Source organism: Panicum virgatum, chromosome 1K (assembly GCF_016808335.1).
Source record: "Panicum virgatum strain AP13 chromosome 1K, P.virgatum_v5, whole genome shotgun sequence".
NCBI lineage: Eukaryota > Viridiplantae > Streptophyta > Magnoliopsida > Poales > Poaceae > Panicum > Panicum virgatum.
The window spans coordinates 44,031,115-44,049,247 of NC_053136.1; the positions used below are offsets into that span (position 1 = coordinate 44,031,115).

The 18,133-nt window shown below is 47.2% G+C and overlaps 1 protein-coding gene and 1 pseudogene across 1 annotated transcript; both read right to left on the reverse strand.

The window, feature by feature from the left end:
• Positions 1–5,050: 5,050 nt before the first annotated feature.
• On the reverse strand, positions 5,051–8,991 carry LOC120711110 (metal-nicotianamine transporter YSL2-like). Its single transcript, XM_039996527.1, has 7 exons — positions 8,476–8,991; positions 8,188–8,360; positions 7,079–7,176; positions 6,799–6,933; positions 6,513–6,702; positions 6,307–6,421; positions 5,051–6,215 (listed from the first exon to the last, which is right to left on the reverse strand). Exons 1-7 carry the CDS (start codon positions 8,888–8,890, stop codon positions 5,281–5,283), a joined length of 2,061 nt encoding a protein of 686 aa, XP_039852461.1. The 5' UTR covers positions 8,891–8,991; the 3' UTR covers positions 5,051–5,280.
• A 4,328-nt stretch (positions 8,992–13,319) lies between these two features.
• Positions 13,320–17,687, reverse strand: LOC120655640 (annotated as a pseudogene).
• Positions 17,688–18,133: the final 446 nt, after the last annotated feature.

Here is an 18,133-nt window from a genome sequence, read left to right on the forward strand (position 1 = left end):
TATGCAAAGAACCAAAAAACTGGATCTGGGCCGCCGCCGGACCCGCCGCGCCCCGCTGCCGCCGGACCCGCCGCTCACGCCGCCCACCCCGCCGCGGCTCGCGCCGCCGGCCCCGCAGTCCCCGCCGCGCCTCCCGCCCTGCTGCCGACTCGCCATGGAGTTACCGTGGGGGAGGGGGAGTGAAGGGGGAAGGGGAGGGGGATCTGGGGGTGGACGGACCGGGGGCGTGGGGGAGGGGGAGTGAAGGGGGAAGGGGAGGGGATCTGGGGCGCGCGGATGGGTTAGGGTGACGGGGTGCGGGCGGACGGACCGGGGTGACCGTAAGTTTGGAAACTTACGGTCACCCGCAGAGTCATCATCGCGATGAAGAATTGCTTATGCTGCCTGCTTTTTCCAAATACCTTGAGATCTTAAACCTGCGCCGTGAATCTCATTTAAGTTCGAATCCATGTGGAAAAACCAGTGACTGAGATTAAGGGCCTGTATGGGAGGGCTTTCGCCAGCTCCGGCTCCGGCTCCGTCACTGTATAGCGCGGAGCCCGCGGAGCCACCTAAACCAGGCTCCACAGCTTCAATGAACGGTGTCGTGTGTCAGTGAGACAAGAGGAGATGAGGGAGTGGAGTCGCTCCGATGAACACTTGCCCTCGAATTCCAGTGTGTTGATTTTTGCGTCAACAACAGTGTTGCTACAGTATTTTCTGCTGTGGAGCTGGAGCCGCATGGAGCCCTCCCAAGCGGGGCCTAAAATTGTCCACCTTATTTTAGTTATAGAATTGAAGTGAAAGAGCTTCTACCTTCATCGCTTGCTGCAGGATTTGTAGTCGCATAGGTACATAAATGTAACAATTCAAACTGAATTCAAATGGAAATTTAAGAATGTTGAAGGAGCTTACACGTGGCCCCCACTTGTCATTCTCTCACCCTCTCTTCTCCCTGTGCCGCACAGTGCGCGGTATGGAGGCCGAGGTCTCCCGATGCTCCCCACCGCTGTGCGTTGCCGTCGTGGAGGGTGATCCCGTTTTTCTGGCCGGCGACGTCGCCAAGTCGTCCACGACGCCTTTCCGAGCTCGCCATCTGCCCTCCTTTCTTTCTCTCTTGCGCTCGCTCTCTTCTTCCTCGGTTCACCGCGGTTGAGCTCGAGCAGCTCGTCGGCCCGGCCCAAATCGCGAGATTTCTTCTACGAACTTCCAATCCACCGCAACCATGGGTTAATCGCCTAGCTAGCTAACCCTACAACTCCTCCAATCCCAGCCTGGACACCCACGTCGCCGGGAATCGAAGAATTTCCAGCTGCCAGCCATTGGTGACGCCGAGATCCACCTCAACGCCGACAACCCACCTCCGGCCATCTTTTTCCTCGTCCAGCAGCCCAAATCGAACCTAGGTGAGGTGCTCTTACTCGTGCGCCTCTTTCCCCTTCGATTCTTGCATCACCGACGTCAGAACGCGGCCATGCCGCCGCCGGCCGACCCGCCTGCCGCCGCCGCACGGCGCGGGCCGCGCTCACGCCGCCCCACGCCACACTCGCGCGTGCACCAGAGCCGCCCGACCCCGCTGATGCTCATCCTGCGCCGCTCCGCCACCGCTTGGCCCACCGCCGCCTGGAAAATAAATTTTGTTAGATTTGTTAGAGTAAGATCTATGGGGGAAAATATCCATGCTGGCAAAATAACCTTTTTACCATTGCAATAATTTAAATTGTATTTAGTCTTGCTTAATTAGTTTCTATAAATCTGTTCATCCAGAAATTACGAAATTTTTGCAGTAGCTTACCTTAAGTATGAGTGGTTCACTGTAAAATTTTCATGATCATAATGCATAGTTTAGTACATGATTATAAAGTGTACCTAGCTAGTATATTTGCATAGGGATAAATAATATCTTTATATATAAGATTCTTTAGAAATCATGAGAAGTAATTTAATAAATGTCTTTGCAAGTCATGTTCTGTTGATTTTAAATGGTGCTCTAGTTTGATACTTAGGTAGATTAGTTGTTCTTAGCACTTAGGGTTTAAGTTAATTATCACCATACCTGCGTTATTTTATGTAAATTGTTAATTTGTTTAATATTTATCTTCTAATTACAAAGTCAAGTTGGCATTTACTCATTGTCTCATATGCATACATATAGAATCCGCGACCGAGGAAGTCGTGTACGAGGTGACCGCGGAGCCGCAGGAGCAGATGGAGCAAGCCCCGCAGGAGTTCCGTTATGACCCGGCCCAAGGCCCAGAGGACACTAGCACTGAGCAGCAGCCCGAAGGCAAGCCTCGGTGCACATCCTTTTATTTCAAACTATGACACCTATATTTATGTTTCTATTACTTGTGCATTAGGTTCAGGAATTGTTTGAAACCCTAGTTGCATGATCACTAGGTCTCCTCGAGTTATACTAGTATGTAGAGGACAATAGAAATACTATGCTTAATAGAACTCGGTAGAAGACGAGTGATTTCGGGTCACTCGCGAGATATAGGGTATTTAGTTATTTTGAATATATGGAATATTGAATTAAGTGAGAAAGTAAAAGAATTTGGAGACCGGGCGGGGAAAAGTTAGCCCCGTCTGTGTCGGTTAAGGACCGTTCGTTGTCTGGCCCTGTGATTGAGTTTGAACAGTACTAACCGCATACCGGAAGTAGGAGGTAGTCGAAACCAGTAAGCCGAGTACTGCTTTGCTTCGAAAGTACAGGAACCCGCACCCAACTCCTGGGGCGAGTCGAGTAGTCGCGGAGAATTGGGATGCATATGTTTACTTTTGGTGGTCTCACGTTGAGCTCGGCTGACCATATGTCGTTGGGCTGGTTCCTGTAGTTCGAGGCGGGGAGGGGAAAGGTTGGTGCGTGGGGTCCGACGGGGTTTTTGCGTGCCGTGCTGGTTAGGTCTACCTTGCAAGGTTAAATCGGATCGATTCGCCGTCAGTCACTCTCGGATATGAGCACCTTGATCGCAGGACCGCATCGTAGTGATGAGATAGAATGTTAATGTATATGTTGAAGGAAATGTTGAGATTACTAATTGATCTTCTATTATGTTTATTTTAGAAAGGGTTCTGCAAATGCATAGAGGATATTAATTTATATCGAATGTGAGCTAAAATAATGGAAGTAAGGACTCACTCTTAAATGCTTTTCCGCAAAACAACCCACATCCAAAAAAGTCGTGCATGTCTAGATAGTGGGCTATGTATACCCATAGTCGGGTAAGTCTTGCGGAGTATTAGTATACTCAGGGTTGTGGCTCAAACTATTTTAGGTCAGGATGAGATAGACTTCTGCCCTTGTTGTGCTAAGTTCATCCAGCTTGACGCGGATGGTTGGGAGGTGGCCGGACCAGATGTTTAGTGCTTGCTAGTTACCAAATCACACACCCGTGGGCTGAGTGTGTGATTCGATACTGCGCTTCATGTATTATAGACGTCAGGTTTCCTATGTTGGACTTTGTTTTAAAATAAAGTTGCTCTTGTATATTATTTATGTAATTAAACCAGGTTTGTAGAACTTAATGTACTCTACTCGGTATTGTAGTTGTATTTATATGTACTCGGTATTGTAGTTGTATTTATATGTACTCGTTATGTTTATACTGTCTATGCTCACCTTCGCGTGAGACTACTGGTGTTTGTTTCGATCAGAAGGTCCGTTCCGAAAGAGCTGTCAAATTAAACCGTTAAGCCAAATGTGTCTGATGTGTTCAAATGATGGCCATTTAGCTTAATTTTGAGTTTTAATTTGGCGGTTCTGTCACAATAAAGTAGTGTTATGCCTTTAGGGATCCCTAGAGGCATGGAAGGAGGAGATGAATTTTACGCTCTCCTCTACTCCTTAAGGAGGAGTTGGATTTTCTGGATGTGCTGCATAGTGCCATAGTACCGCTACTTGAACGAGGATAGTTCTTGTGTGTCTTGATTTGGAACATGCAAGTCCCAAAGTACTTTTTTGTAGTGTCTGTTTCATGTGTGATGAATTTGCAGTTGCTTAAGAATTTTTGAAGTGCTATATTCTCGGATGAGTCTCTTCTGCAGTACTGCACCGAACGCACCAATCATCGTGTCCATCAGTTTTAAGTGATCAAATGAGCAGCCCCTTGCTGACAACAATGTGTGGCAATAGGTTGCATCAGGACTTCAGATTCAGACGTCTGAAATACGTACGGGGGCTTCTTGTGTCCATAACTCTGATTACCGTATGCATTTCCGATGATACGCCAACCTCGCGGCGTAGCCCAGCAGGCAGCAAGGAAAAAATGATCAACTAATGCGACTTAAAAAAAAATATGGGAGACAAACGACTGCATTGCTAGCTCTGGAGACGGACGAAGACAAACAAGTGCAGAGCATGCGAAAAGGCTTGTAGTCTAGTGTTTACAAGAGTCTCAGTAGTATCTGAGGTTTTGGGTTTAACTCCCCATGGGAGCGAATATTCTGGGATTTAACGGCTTTATGCATTCAGTGGTAGGCGACGTTTCCGTCGATAGCGAGACGTCTGTGGTGACTTCGTCAATCTCGAGGATTTGACGACTCAGTCTTCGAAAATGCTCATAGGGGTAGGATTTACGTACGTGTGTTCATAGGTATGTGAGTGTGCGTGCGTTGTGAGTGTTTTGCGTTGTACTGTGTAATCTTAAAAAAACAAGTGCAGAGCATCACTCGTTTTCAGGTGGTGCTATGCTCCCTCACGATCGAAACCGAAGGCGACAAGGAACTGAAATCCCCGGGTTTCTGCATGCACGTTCACGCGATCTGTTCGTGCAGTTATTTCCTTATGAAGCGAGGATGGGGTTCCGTCAGGGTCTCTCCGGCCGTTTTTGGACGGAGAGAATGAAAAAGACTGAACGCCACCAAATTAGCAGCGGCGGCATCGGCGCGAAATCTTCAGACGAAACGGTCGAAAGTGGAGGAGGATGAGTGGACGGCAGACTGACAGATAGCAACAGGGATGTGCTTTCACGAACAGCTTCAGCGGCATCGCGTTCACACTAGTATCTGGTGGTGACAGGGAAAAAACTTGCGAGCTCTAAGGTTTCCGATTCAGATGTGGTGGAATGAATTGCAAGATTGTACTACTGTGATCGAGCGTCAACCTGTAACTGCTGAAAACGGTCGGTGTCATCCAGAAAAATGAAAAAGATGCAGGCCACATTTCGTCCATCTCGAAGGTCTGCCATACTGCACAAATTGCATGCAGTGAGTGCCTCTCAAGGCCTGCCTCCGCTGAAAACACAACCATGAATCCAGCTTCATCATGCGACAAGGCCATCCATCCTATTTACTCATCGATTAATCCGTCCCGGGCGTGAACTTCATGCAGACCGGCGGCTTCACCTTGGCGAGGGAGAGCAGGGAGGACGGGAACGTCCACATCCCGTCTCCGCAGATGAAGCCCGACGCCACCGCCGGCACCAGCAGCGCCGCATCCTCGCCGTCGGCCCTGCGCCAGGCGAACACCACCAGGCTCCCCACGCACATGTCGACGGCGAAGTTGGCGCCGACGAGGAACGGCACAGCCATCGCCGTCGGCAGGGGCACGCACGCCCCGTACCTCCGCGGCAGGAGGTCCCTCGCGATGTTGGCGAGCACCGCGAGCGCGAAGAGGCCGGCCGACAGCTCGAGGCAGTGCGCCGGCAGCGCCGAGACGCCCTCCACGCCCAGGATGGCCATGTTCCGGAATATCAGCGCGTAGGGGGCCTTCCAGTACCCGTCCGGGTTCCCGACGTCGAACGCCCTGAAGAAGAGCGTGAAGGTGAGCGGCGAGACGATGCAGCCCATGGCCGTGCCGATCACCTGCCCCACGAGCATGGATCGCGGCGACGTCAGTGTCAGGTGGCCCGTCTTGAAGTCGTGCATCAGCTCGGCGGAGACCTGCACCAGCTGCTTCACTATCCCGCAACCGACAAGCCCGGCGATGACGCCGCTGTCCTTGCCCCCCCAGGCTGCAAAGATGAAGAGAGCAACCTTGCCGTAGTTGTAGCTCATGTTCATGTCAGTGAGCCCGGTTCCGTAGGCGTTGGAGAACCCCAGCACTGGAGCAAGAACATAGGCTACGATCACGTAGTACCATTTCACCTGTCGGAACATTATTGGTATGACAATTACTGCAATGATGCTTAGTAAGGCATATCCAGTGTATGCCAGCCAGTTTGGGATGGAGTCCGTATTGAAGACCTCATCGTGCTTCATCATGTCATCTGCTGCAATAGTATCATCATTTTTCACTGCAATACACCCACTCAGCATCAGATGAGGGTTTTTGCAATAAAAGGCGGAGAGACCAGGGAATGCTTGGTTTTCTCAATGCACATTTACCTTTCTTAGTATGTCCGTTCCAGGGCCGTTCGTGTAAACTATTAACAGTGATAACCATGACTTTGATGAAGTGGTAGAGACCATCTCCCATAATCAGAGCTATACACAGAAAGGACTGCACCAGGAACACAGTGAAAGCATTCTGTAAAACCTTTTTTTTATTCCAAGTAGTCTGATTTGAAAGAACCGTAAATGCTCAAGCAGACCTTGTAACCAAACAAGCTTGTCATGCTGCTCTCTGGTACATTTGCTGGGTACCAATTTCCCTTTTGTTTGCTGATGAGTGGCCACAATATCCCCCAAGAAAGTATAGCACCAAAGAGGGTCGAAAGGTTCACAAGGTGTGAGCAGATCATTCCCGCACCAACGTAAGTGAGGCTGAAATCGAAGAAAAACCTGACAGCCAAAGAATTCAAAGTTTAGGAGACTCTGACATGGATGATGGATTAGTATGAAGCAGCACTACAAGCAATAGAATAACCATTGATATACGTTTGTTTCCAAGCCTTTAGACCAAAAGTAGGGAATTGAAGAAATCCACAACCCTCGCCACCTGAGTAAAACCACTGAAAGAAGCTCCATAGGAGGCTGATCCCAAAACACCTCAGGAATCCACTGACTTGCTTCCTAACATGGAAGGTAAAAGAATAATACTGGTTGTGATTTGTGAATTGATCACTCTTGTTTCCAAAAAAAAAAGGCAGGAGCTCAGTCTATTCACGTAGGGAGTGAATCAACTGGTAGTTAGCACAAAGTGAGTTCTGTTCCATACTTTGCATTCTCTTCTCCTCTAGTTGTGTGGAATCCATTTATAAGAACAGCTGTTGCAGTCCCACTTGGATAAGTCAATTTGTAGTCTATGACCAGAGCCTGAAATGTTATGCAAATAATGAGATGCAACATACAAATGAAAGAAGATAGAGGTTTATGATCACTTTGTTGAGCGAACCCAGCCTAAAAGATAAGTGGGGCCATTTTTTAGTGACTGGGCCTTGGCATCTTTATGAAAAAGAGCCCAAGTCGTTTGAAAACAGGAATTTAGGAGGGATCATTTGCGCCACTTGACCGTTATTCATCTGCACATGTAGGCAATGCAGCTGACAGTTGTATTCAAGGGCGCTACTTTTTTTTTCAAGGAAAATGGTAAGGGAGCTGCCGAACAGGCCAAAAATTCACAAAATATGAAATGAAGCTAAATAATGGAATATGGAAATGGCCCTTGATCCTTTTATTTACAAAATATTGAAAAGTACTATGTGTAGTGTGTCCTTCCAAAAATGCTAGTAATGTTTAGTATATCCTGATATCCAACAAATTGGTATTAACAGGGACACCATTCCCACACTAAGTATGGATATTACAGCATACGTTAGCTATTCTAATAATATAAAGACACAGATCTGATTGGAATATTCTCTTTGCAAACAATGAATAATCTGTGAACAATCTCTTTGCAAAATCATTGCCAAGATTAAGCTTCGAGGAAAGCATCAGCAACTCATCTCTGGTTGGAAAACTTCCTTAGCACCAGCTACTTCTTGTTGGCCTTTCACTATCATTTTAACTCTCTATGGAATATAAGTTCTCCCAGCCACTGGATCCTTGCTGTGCTCTTTTTTTAATAATTTTTTTAAAAAAGAAAATTATGGACAGCTAGGCTCATTGTTGCATCTTAAACCCGAGCATAGTTTCTCCTCTTGTTTTGTTCCCTTTTTCATTTTTTTAACCTATTTTCTTAACTAAATAATAGATTACCAGCTCCTCTGCTAGCAGAGCTGCAGAAAGCTAATCTGGATAGAAGAGATTGGTAATGTACCTCATGCTGTCCTAATGATCCATATAAATGAGGCAAATTTTGTGGGGGAAGAACAAAGAAGGCACCTTTCTGAGTGGGAGCAAGTTGAGGAGCCCAACGAAGCTAATCGCGAGGAGGAATCCGGTCATCCACCCGACACCAGGCTCCTTATAGCTCCCCGGCGCGTTGCCCGGCGTGTTCACTCCGGCCAGCTCGTATGTCTTCTTGTCCAGTGCCAGCAGCGACGATCCAAACCCGCCTGCACAGCACCAAACTCAAATTTTTATATGTGAAATCAAGAAGCGACACGTGAATATATTACTAATAAAAGACTGGATAGGGGAGGTGATTGGGAGTTTCGGACGGGAGCGCACCGCCGAAGGCCATGGTGTAGCACGCGACGGCGCAGGTCTGGACGACGGTGTTCTCCTGGCGGGTGAAGGGGCGTGGCGCGCCTCCGCCGGCGCCGCCGAGGCGGAGGCGGCCGAGCGCGCGCGTCCAGCCGCGGAGCGCGAGGAAGGCGAGCAGCGCGGCGGAGACATTGAGCGTGGGGATGATGCCCGTGGTGAGCGCCAGCTTGAGGACGATCACGGTGTAGACGAATCCAATCAACAGAGCCGCCACCAGGCCGCGCACCGTCACCTGCTCCCGCCACGGCGGCACGCGCTCCTCCCCACGCCGATCCGCCGCCACCGCCGCCACGGGCTCCGACTCCACGTCCTCGGTGTCGGCGACGGACTTCTCGATCTCGGGCGCCGGCGCCTCGCCCCGCGCGCCAGCGGCTTCCATGGCTGCCGAGGAAGAAATAGGTGTCGCCCCTTTCTATAGAGGAGAGTAATGAGGAAGGCTTGCCTCGCCGAAGGCGCACAAGAAGTCAAGAAGCAAAGCAAGAAGAGGAAGAGGCTCACCGAGTTAGCAGAGTGAGGGCAAGTAATCCAAAGAAGCCGACCCAGCTAGGCGGACAGCAGAGCTACACAAGCAGACTGCACACAAGGTACATGCCGTGCCGTGCTACCTCGATGCGACCTGCCAATTTCAACAAAATGACAATGCATTAGCGTCGTTCTTTAAGAAAAAATTAGCATCGTTCTTTAAGATTAGCCCGCGGACTACTCTTCCTTTTCTGGAACACACGAGCATTGCGGTCATAGTCACTCTGTCCACCGGTGAAATACAGTAAATCTAACTATTTTAGTAGTACTTGGAAGTTGGAATAGAACAAGTGCTTGATTGATGTAATGCAAGTTTTAGAAACAAGGAAGCAGTGGATGTCACTTTTCAGTGGATGCATCTCACAAGTCACATCCCAAGTGTTTTTGGCAACTTTTTGAGGGAAAAATGCATATGTCCATGTGTTTAGCGTTAAAGAGCATTTGGAGAGATTTTAGAAACAAGTGAGAGAGTGGATGCAATTTTTAGTGTAGCTGCCTAACAAAGGTTGGTTGTCACATTCAGTGTAGAGGTCAGACATCACACTGGCAAGCTTTTGGAACCAAAATAGAGAGTAGTGAGTGGATGCCGTTTCTGACATCAACAAGCTTTCCTCGAGCTCTCATAAACAAAGCAAGGAGTGTATGTTATTTTTAATGGAGGCATCAAAAGTCAGAGAGCATCAATTTAACATGAAGAAGATGAAACAATAAATATCCCACCTAGACGTGTGCTCCGAGAAACTATATAATAAAGCTGTACATTTTGAAATTCTGAGCAACTTTTGTATTGAATATTTTTTAATTTGAAGACGTTTTGGTGTCCCTATTGTAGGTACGATGGATCACATGCAAGTATTTGTGCAAACGAATTGCGAAAGCCTTACATTTTAAAATTTGCTCTATAATGAAGTTGTAGTTTTTAATTTTTTTATCAAATTCTATATTAAACAACTTTTGATTTCAACATGTTTTGGTGTTCAAATCGTATGTATAATGTTACTCGTGTACAAGTAATGAATGGAACATGGTGTGGTTTGATTTAATTAAATCTGAAGGGTTTTTAAAAAATATTTAGAGAGAAGATCTGGACAGCGGGTTGATTTTATAAAAAACTAAGATTTTCTTTGCAAGTTTCCCTAAATCAGGAAGATGGGACTGCGGGTTGTTTTTACAAAAAAAATGACTTTTTCGCAAAATTATCTGAGAGAAAGTCGGACTGCGTGTTGATTTATTTAAATTTCAAAGTTTTTTTTTTGCAAAATGAGTGGAACACATCATGTGTCTTTTGTGCATGCAGTTGTTTATTCTGCTGCATGTCTTGTTGATGGATGTTCTCCCCAATATCTATCTATTATATTATTAAAGGAGTGTTAAAAGAAGCCACCACGTTCGCCGAGAGGGTCTAGAAATTCCCACGTTAATCTAAAAAAGAGAAGAATTTGCACCATTAGATTTTATGAAGATCTAACGTTTCAAACTAACTCAAGAGTTCATATCGAATACGATTAATAAATAGCTAATTTCGGATTTAAAAAATTAAGGAAAATTAGGACATGGCAAATAGTCCATGCCGAATACTATTAGCAAATAGTTTATTTCGGAATTTAAAAAATAAGAAAATTAGGACTTAACCAAAGAGTCCATGTTGAATACAATTGCTAAATAGGAAAATTATGAATTAAAAAAATTAAAAAAATTAGCATTAGCACTCGACAAAAAATTAATATTAGCCGAATAGCTAAATTACTCCAAATTAATGAAGATCTAAATAGTATTTGTGTATAGGATTTACACCATTCGATTTAATGAAGATCTAACGACCTAAATTGAACAAAGAGTCCATGTCCAATTTAATGAGATGCAATATTCTAAACTACCCAAAAGTATCTGTATCTAATTAAAATTAAATGCAGAGTCGGCATGACATAAAAACTCATGTTACCACCTATGTCTCGCATTAACCCTCCTTAAAGATGCAAAAAAATGGCAGCAACATAAGTGTGACAACGCGACCATAGTTGTATTGTATCGGTATTATTGAAAGAGATAATTGCTTTGAAAAATCTTTGGAACGCCCTGCACTATGACGCGACCATAGTCTTTGCTCGAGATTCCGAATCACAACTTTTCGAGTCTCAAGAACGTCTTGTAGTACATGCAGTTGCATGAAGCACATTGGATTCTACTCAAAATCATTTCTGAACTCAATCAATCAATTTCTTCTAGAGCAACCAAGCGTAAAGATAGGGATGAAAAAGATAATGATGAAGCGCAATTTCAGATATTGCAATCTTTTGCAAGACCATCGGCACCTTATGATTATCAGTGTGGGCCAATGAATACGCAGGCGAATCAATGCGAGAGAAATATCCGCTGAAGAACCAATGCTTTCTCCAAACAAGGATTATCATCATAAATGTTGCATATTTCCGAACAACTTTAGTTATACAAACTAATCTGATGGTGGTCAACAAAGAATCATGATTCTCTGGGCATATAAATAGTTCCATACAAGTAACAATCGCTGGGATAAAGAGTAAAGCACCAAAACCTACGAATAAATGTGACTATTATTAGCTCAATCTAAATAGATGCATGGGAAAATCAGGGAGTTAGTCGTGTGTGACGAATTAAATAGCATATATAATTCTTAACATTATTATGCCTATTTAATCTTCTATAAGTACACACTAGGCACGGAACACAGATGTGATCTATACCTCTAAAGATGTATAGAGAAAGAGAAGAGAAAATAATAAAGAAGCACCAAGGTTGAACGGGTAAGGAAAGTAGAAAAAATGAGAATAGAAAAAGAAGGCAGGAAAAATGAGAAAATGAGGGCAAAAGAAAAAGACAATAGTGAATTTATTGGTTTAGTCTATAATTAATATCATTAGTCAATAGTATGTTATTTCATCTAAAGTTATGTTATTACGAAATCATATTATAGATGAGAAAATATTAAATTATAGCCATGTCGTGTTGGACATTTGACAACTTCCATATATTCATAAAAAAAATAGGTGAAGCGGTTCTACCGAACGGTTTTCAAAACGGCTCTATATCCATAAGAGAAGTTGTTCCATCAAAGAAGCCACAACTGGAGTTATTTTAGCCACAGCTACAGGCTTGAAGTCCAGCTAATCTATCCCAAATTCGATTGCCTACAATACAAAACTAATGATTCAAACAAATGTGCGTTGTCGCTGCTCCTCTTCGCTTAGAAAAAAACCCTAAGGCACAATACTAAACAAGAAACTTCTCCATTAGATGCTTCGGATGCGATACACACTAATCGATTTCAAATATACCAAGGAACAAAATAGAAGACGGATAAATCAATAAAAACTGCTAGAGAAAATGGAAGATAAAGAAAAGAGTTAAAAACAACAACAAAGATATATATATATATATATATATATATATATATATATATATATATATATGGAACTATCTATCACCGAGATGACAAAACTCTAAAGTAGGCCAATTATGCAGTCATATGAGCTAAAAACTAATAAATTGTGCAGTAACCAAAGTGAGAAAATAATAATAGGTTCGGTTAAATAAAAAATTTAAAACATAAATGCATTAACATAGCACGCATATATATAAATTTTGCATAACATTTATTTACCAAAGCCAGGAGGCCCCAACTTATTTTTAACATAATTTTTTTTTGTCTAATCCATGATCATTTTTATTTCGCTCCCATGATGAGTTAGATCTAGATCTGCTAGATGCTACTTAAGTGCTCTAACAACTACACTAGATATATGTTCGCTAAATAATAATCAAAATATTGCAAGATACAAATCGAACTCCAACATCTAAGTTACAGATTGTTGGCAAACATAACTAACAAATACATATAAATATATTTCATAATTATAAAAAACTTTATATGAATACAAATATGTACAGTATGCATCCATATTCAAGGTGACACAAAATTGAATTCAATCCTCAAATTTAGATTTTGCAGGTTTAAGTACTAAAATATGCAACTATAATATAGAACAAAGCAACATAAAAAATGATTATTGATATGGCGTCCTATGCATAGAAAACTGCAGGTAGTATTCAACAAGAGCAAACGATAGGTAAATAAATTACCAAATACATCTCTTCTGTCAATATAAATATTTTTAAAAAATAAATAAAAAACTAGCTACCTGCGCTATTAGCGTGGGCCACCTTGAGCAAGTTCATCATAAGATGAGAGATTAATCGGTGTATTTTTACTGCCTTTATCGCAACATAAGAGGCTCATCTTACACCAGAAACACAAGTACCACGCTTTTCATGCACTTGAATCTTGCAAGAAAGTTTTTTTTTTCACGACCGTTTTCCCTAAAAGAAAGAAGGAAGAGAATCCAGTGCAATCAGAGCAATGGAGGAGGACAGCATCAAGTCAGCACCCGAACATCCATACATTATTTCTCTAGCTTCCAGCTGTGAATTTCATGCAGATCGGGGGTTTGATCTTGGCAAGAGAAAGCAACGACGAAGGGAACGTCCATATGCCATCCCCGCAGATCAGGCCCGACGCGACCGCTGGGCGCTGGCACCAGCAACGCGGCCTCGTCGCCGTCAATCCGGTGCCAGGCAAAGACCACGACGGTCCCCACCACCATGTCGATGGCGAAGCTGGCGCCGACGAGGAACGGCACGTACCTCCCGTACCGCAGCGGCAGGGCGTCCCTCGCCGCGTTGGCGAGCACGGCGAGCGCGAAGAACCCCGCGGACAGCGGCAGGCAGTGCCTGGGCAGCGCCGAGAAGCCCTGCACCCCCAGGAGGGCCATGTTGCGGTAGATGAGCGCGTACGGCGCCTTCCAGTATCCGTCCGGGTCGCCGACGTCGAACGCCCGGTAGAAGAGGAGGAAGGCGAGCGGGGCGACGGCGCAGCCCATGGCCGTCCCGGCGGCCTGCGCGGCGAGCATGGATCGCGGCGACGTCATGGTCAGGTGCGCCGTCTTGAGGTCGTGCATGAGGTCGGCCGAGATGAGCACCAGCTCCTTCACCAGCCCGCCGCCGACGAGGCCGGCCACGACGCCGCCGTCGCGCCCGGCCCACGCCGCGAGGACGAAGAGCGCGACCTTGCCGTAGTTGTAGCTGAAAGTGATCGGGTGCTCTAGCCTAAGAGGGGGAGGGGGTGAATTAGGCACTAATAAAAACTTAGACCTATGGCTCCAACTAGTTTGCACTAAACTTAAACTAAAACATGCTATCAATATGTGCAACTAGGTTGTTCTAGTGTAAAACCCCTATCCCAAAAGAGTTTAGCAACCTATAGCCTTTCCTATCAAGAAACTATTCTATGAAAGTAAAGGCATACAAATTACTAGAAAGAAATGCGGAAGCTTAAAGAGCGGGATAGGAGATAGCAAACTCTTGACGCGGGTGTTTATCCCGTGGTTCGGTTAGCCACAAAGGCACACCTACATCCACGTTGTTGTAGCACTCACTAAGAGTATTGCTACTCGGCCACCAAGTCTCTTCCGTGAACACAATCACGGTCACCTTGGCCCCGGGTTCCACTAAGGAGCTTCTCCACAAAGGATGGGGGTCTCCACGTCCCCCGCACAAAGGTGTCGTCGCCGCTCCACACCAAGTCGGAGGGTCGATGACGTTGCCGGCGAGCTCCACGCTCCAAGGTGCCGGCGCACCAAGCTCTTGTTTTGGTTCACTAATGAACCACAGCACAAAGGCTCTAAGCCTTGCAAACTCATTCACTAAGAGCTAATCCTTTACACAACACTCTCAAAGTGTGCTAAGGGCTAAGGATATGATCTTGATGCTTTTGTATGGCTTGGAGATGTTCTTGGGTGTGTGAGGGATGTCCAGCAACTCCAGCAAGCTTCAAATGGCCGGGGTGAGGCGTATATATAGGCCACCAAGTCTTGTAGCCGTTGCTCCAACGGTTAGCTGAGAATCTGCGTACCACCGGAAGAACCGATGCCTCTTGGCAGGGTAGCGTCGGTTCATCCGGTCACTCATAACACGAAGTAGCCGTTGGACTCCTGATGGCTGACGCAGAGACCACCGGTTGAACCGATGCTTTGCACCGATGCCTCACCGGTTCAACCGGTGCTGAAAGAATCTTCTCCTGGACGCTGACGTCATTACACCGGTGGTATGCACCGATGCACCGTCGGTTGAACCGGTGCTGAAGAAACTTCTTCTGGGCACTTGACATCGTCTCTGGTACAAAGGACGGCCATTGCACCGATGCCCTATTTTAGACCGTCGGTTCAACCGGTGCCTATAGGCTGACTTGGCTTCGATTCCCTTCTGCACCAAAGTATCAAGGCGTCGGTTCTTCCGACTACCATCGGATGCTCCGATGCCCTGGCGTCGGTTCTTCCGGTGCTCCTGAATCGAAGAGCTTTCAGGGCGCTGCCCTGAGACCCGCGAGGGGCGGCTCCCCCTCGACCCCCGTCCGCTAACCGGGTAGCGGAACCCCCGTAGGGGCAGTCCATCGGGCCTTGCTACGCCTATCTTCTCTTTCTCTTTGTCATCACTTGAACCTAAAAGCCTGAGAATGATTATCTTAACAATCATATTAGTCCAAGTGTTGTGTTGTCATTCGATCACCAAAATCACTCGAAATGGCATCAATGGTGCCATGTTCGTTACAGTAGCCCATTTTGATGTCCGTGAGCCCGGCGCCGTAGGAGTTGGAGAAGCCCAGCACGGGCGCCAGCGCGTACGCGGCGACCACGTAGTACCACCTCACCTGCTGGAACATCACCGGGATGGTGACCGCGGCGGCGGCGCTCGTCAGGGCGTACCCGGCGTACGCGAGCCGCGCCGGGATGGAGTCCCGGTTGAAGACCTCGTCCCGCCGCAGGTCGTCGACCGCGGCCGCGTTGTCCAAGTCGGCCACTGCATCTCGTTCAACCATCAGAGTCACTTTGATTAGCACTGAAGATTCAGGTATAAAGAAGGTAGGGATTGTTCTTTTTTTTTGTAGGCTCCGATCCATTTCTGCTACCTCGGTTGTTGCTGCGTTTGAGTTTCGATTGTTCATGCAGGCTCTTGGCAGTGACGCCGAGGACTTTGACGAAGTGGTAGAGGCCATCGCCCATGATCAGAGCTATGCACAGGAAGGAAGGACTGCATGGCAGAGCAACCAAAATGCTAAGATGTACTGCTACATATCAACACTGCATATCCACTACTAGCTAATTACTGGACTGAAGAATTCAGGTGAAGTATATATAGCACGAATCAGCAAACCTTGTAACCATACAAGCCGGTCATGCTTCTCTCCGTCACGTCTGCAGGGTACCAATCCCCCTTGCGTTTGCTGATAAGTGGCCACAGAATCCCCCAGGAGAGGATCGCGCCGAGGAGGGTGGAAATGTTCACAAGGTGCGGGCAGATCATCCCGGATCCAACGTACGTCATGCTGAAATCGAAGAACCAGATCGCAGCCACGGCCCGTGAACGTCAGAGTTCAGACTTTAGAGAAATCGCCATTCTTGTATCAGAATTCATCAGAAGAAGTACGATGGGCGTCAGATGAAGACTATTACGATTGTTTCCAGGCCTGGAGACCGAACGTGGGGAACTGAGCGAATCCGCAGACACTGCCGCCGGTGTAGAACCACTGGAAGAAGCTCCACAGGAAGCTGATCCCGAAGTACTTCAGAAACGCACGGACCTGCTTTCCTGCAGTTGAGTATCAGTCAAACCGTTCAGAGTTTCGCATCATTATATTTCTCAACAGATGCATACTAATCAGCTCCGTAACACTGATCTAAGCATAGAAATGGAGAAGATAATCTCCACACGTACTCTGCATTCTTGTCTCCCTGTGGGCTGTGGAACCCGTTTATAAGAACAGCCGTCGCGGTCCCGCTTGGGTATGTCAATTTGTAGTCGATGACCAAGACCTGAATCCACATGTACACTTTCAGTTTCAGCAGTCAATTTTTTTAGAACAGGATCTCAGTCTGTGACATGACTCCATGAGGCACCTTTCTGAGGGGGATCAGGGTGAGCAGGCCGCCGAAGCTACTCGCGACGAGGAACCCGGTTATCCACTCGACCCCGGGCTCCTTGACGCTCCCCGGCACGTTGCCCGGCGTGCTCACCCCGGCCGCCTCGTACGTCCTCCTGTTCAGGCCCAGCATGGACGACCCGAACCCTGCGCGCACGCCAACCAACTCACACGGGTCACGAGTCACGACACGCGCCACCGGCCACGGCAGAGCAGGCAAGCGCCGCACCGAGCTGGCAGGTTTTGGCACGTACTCACCGCAGAGCGCCAGGGAGTAGCACGCGACGGCGCAGGTCTGGACGACGGTGTTCTCCTGGCGCGTGAATGGCCTGCCGGCGCCGGCGCCGAGGCGGGCCAGCGCGCCCGTCCAGCCGCGGAGCGCCAGGAAGGCGAGCAGCGCGGCGGAGACGTTCGTGGCGGGCACGAACCCCGTGGTGAGGTTCAGCTTCATGACGATGACGGTGTACACGGAGCCGATGAGCGCCGCAGCCACCAGGCCGCGCACCGTCAGCTGCTCGCGCCACGGCTGCTGGTGCTCGAGCGCCGCCGCGGCGGGCGACGCAGACGCAGCCCCGGGCTCAGGCTCCGGCCCCGCGTCGCCGCCAGCCTCGCACTTACCGATCTCGTCCGCGTGGTCGGGCTCCATGGGAGAGCGGCGACAGCAAGAAATCTGAAGTGGTCACTATGGTTCTGTCAGTGCCCCGGCCTGTGCCGGGCCATTATATTCTGTGGGCAATCCTTTCCATCCTCGGCATTTGTAAACTTTTCTGTTCGAGGCGAGATGACGTAGAAGCAAAAGTTATTAAAAAGAATACTAGGAAATCCTGAAGAAACGAAAGGAGCTACCGAAAATGTCCGTTTCCTCTGACGGGAGCAAGAGGCAGCCAAAATCTGTCTTGCAGATAAACGAAAGATTTGGATCCAATCGAAGGTTACTGAAAAAGCAAAAATCACACACCTGTGCAAGCACCAATTCTTCAGGAAGCATCATAGTTGTGAATCGGCACTGGCACTACCGCATGCTTGCTCTTGTTGTGCGGCTAAAGTACCTGCGGCGTACTGAAGAGTTGTTCCAAAACTGAAAGCAAACCG

Bases quoted from the DNA above. Each gene is read 5' to 3' on its own strand.
- LOC120711110 (XM_039996527.1), bottom strand. From the start codon at position 8,890: ATGGAAGCCGCTGGCGCGCGGGGCGAGGCGCCGGCGCCCGAGATCGAG. The intron at 6,934-7,078 runs GTATGGAACAGA...CTTCCATGTTAG, and splicing joins AGAGGAGAAGAGAATGCAAA to GAAGCAAGTCAGTGGATTCC. The intron at 6,216-6,306 runs GTAAATGTGCAT...GGTGTATTGCAG, and splicing joins GAACGGACATACTAAGAAAG to TGAAAAATGATGATACTATT.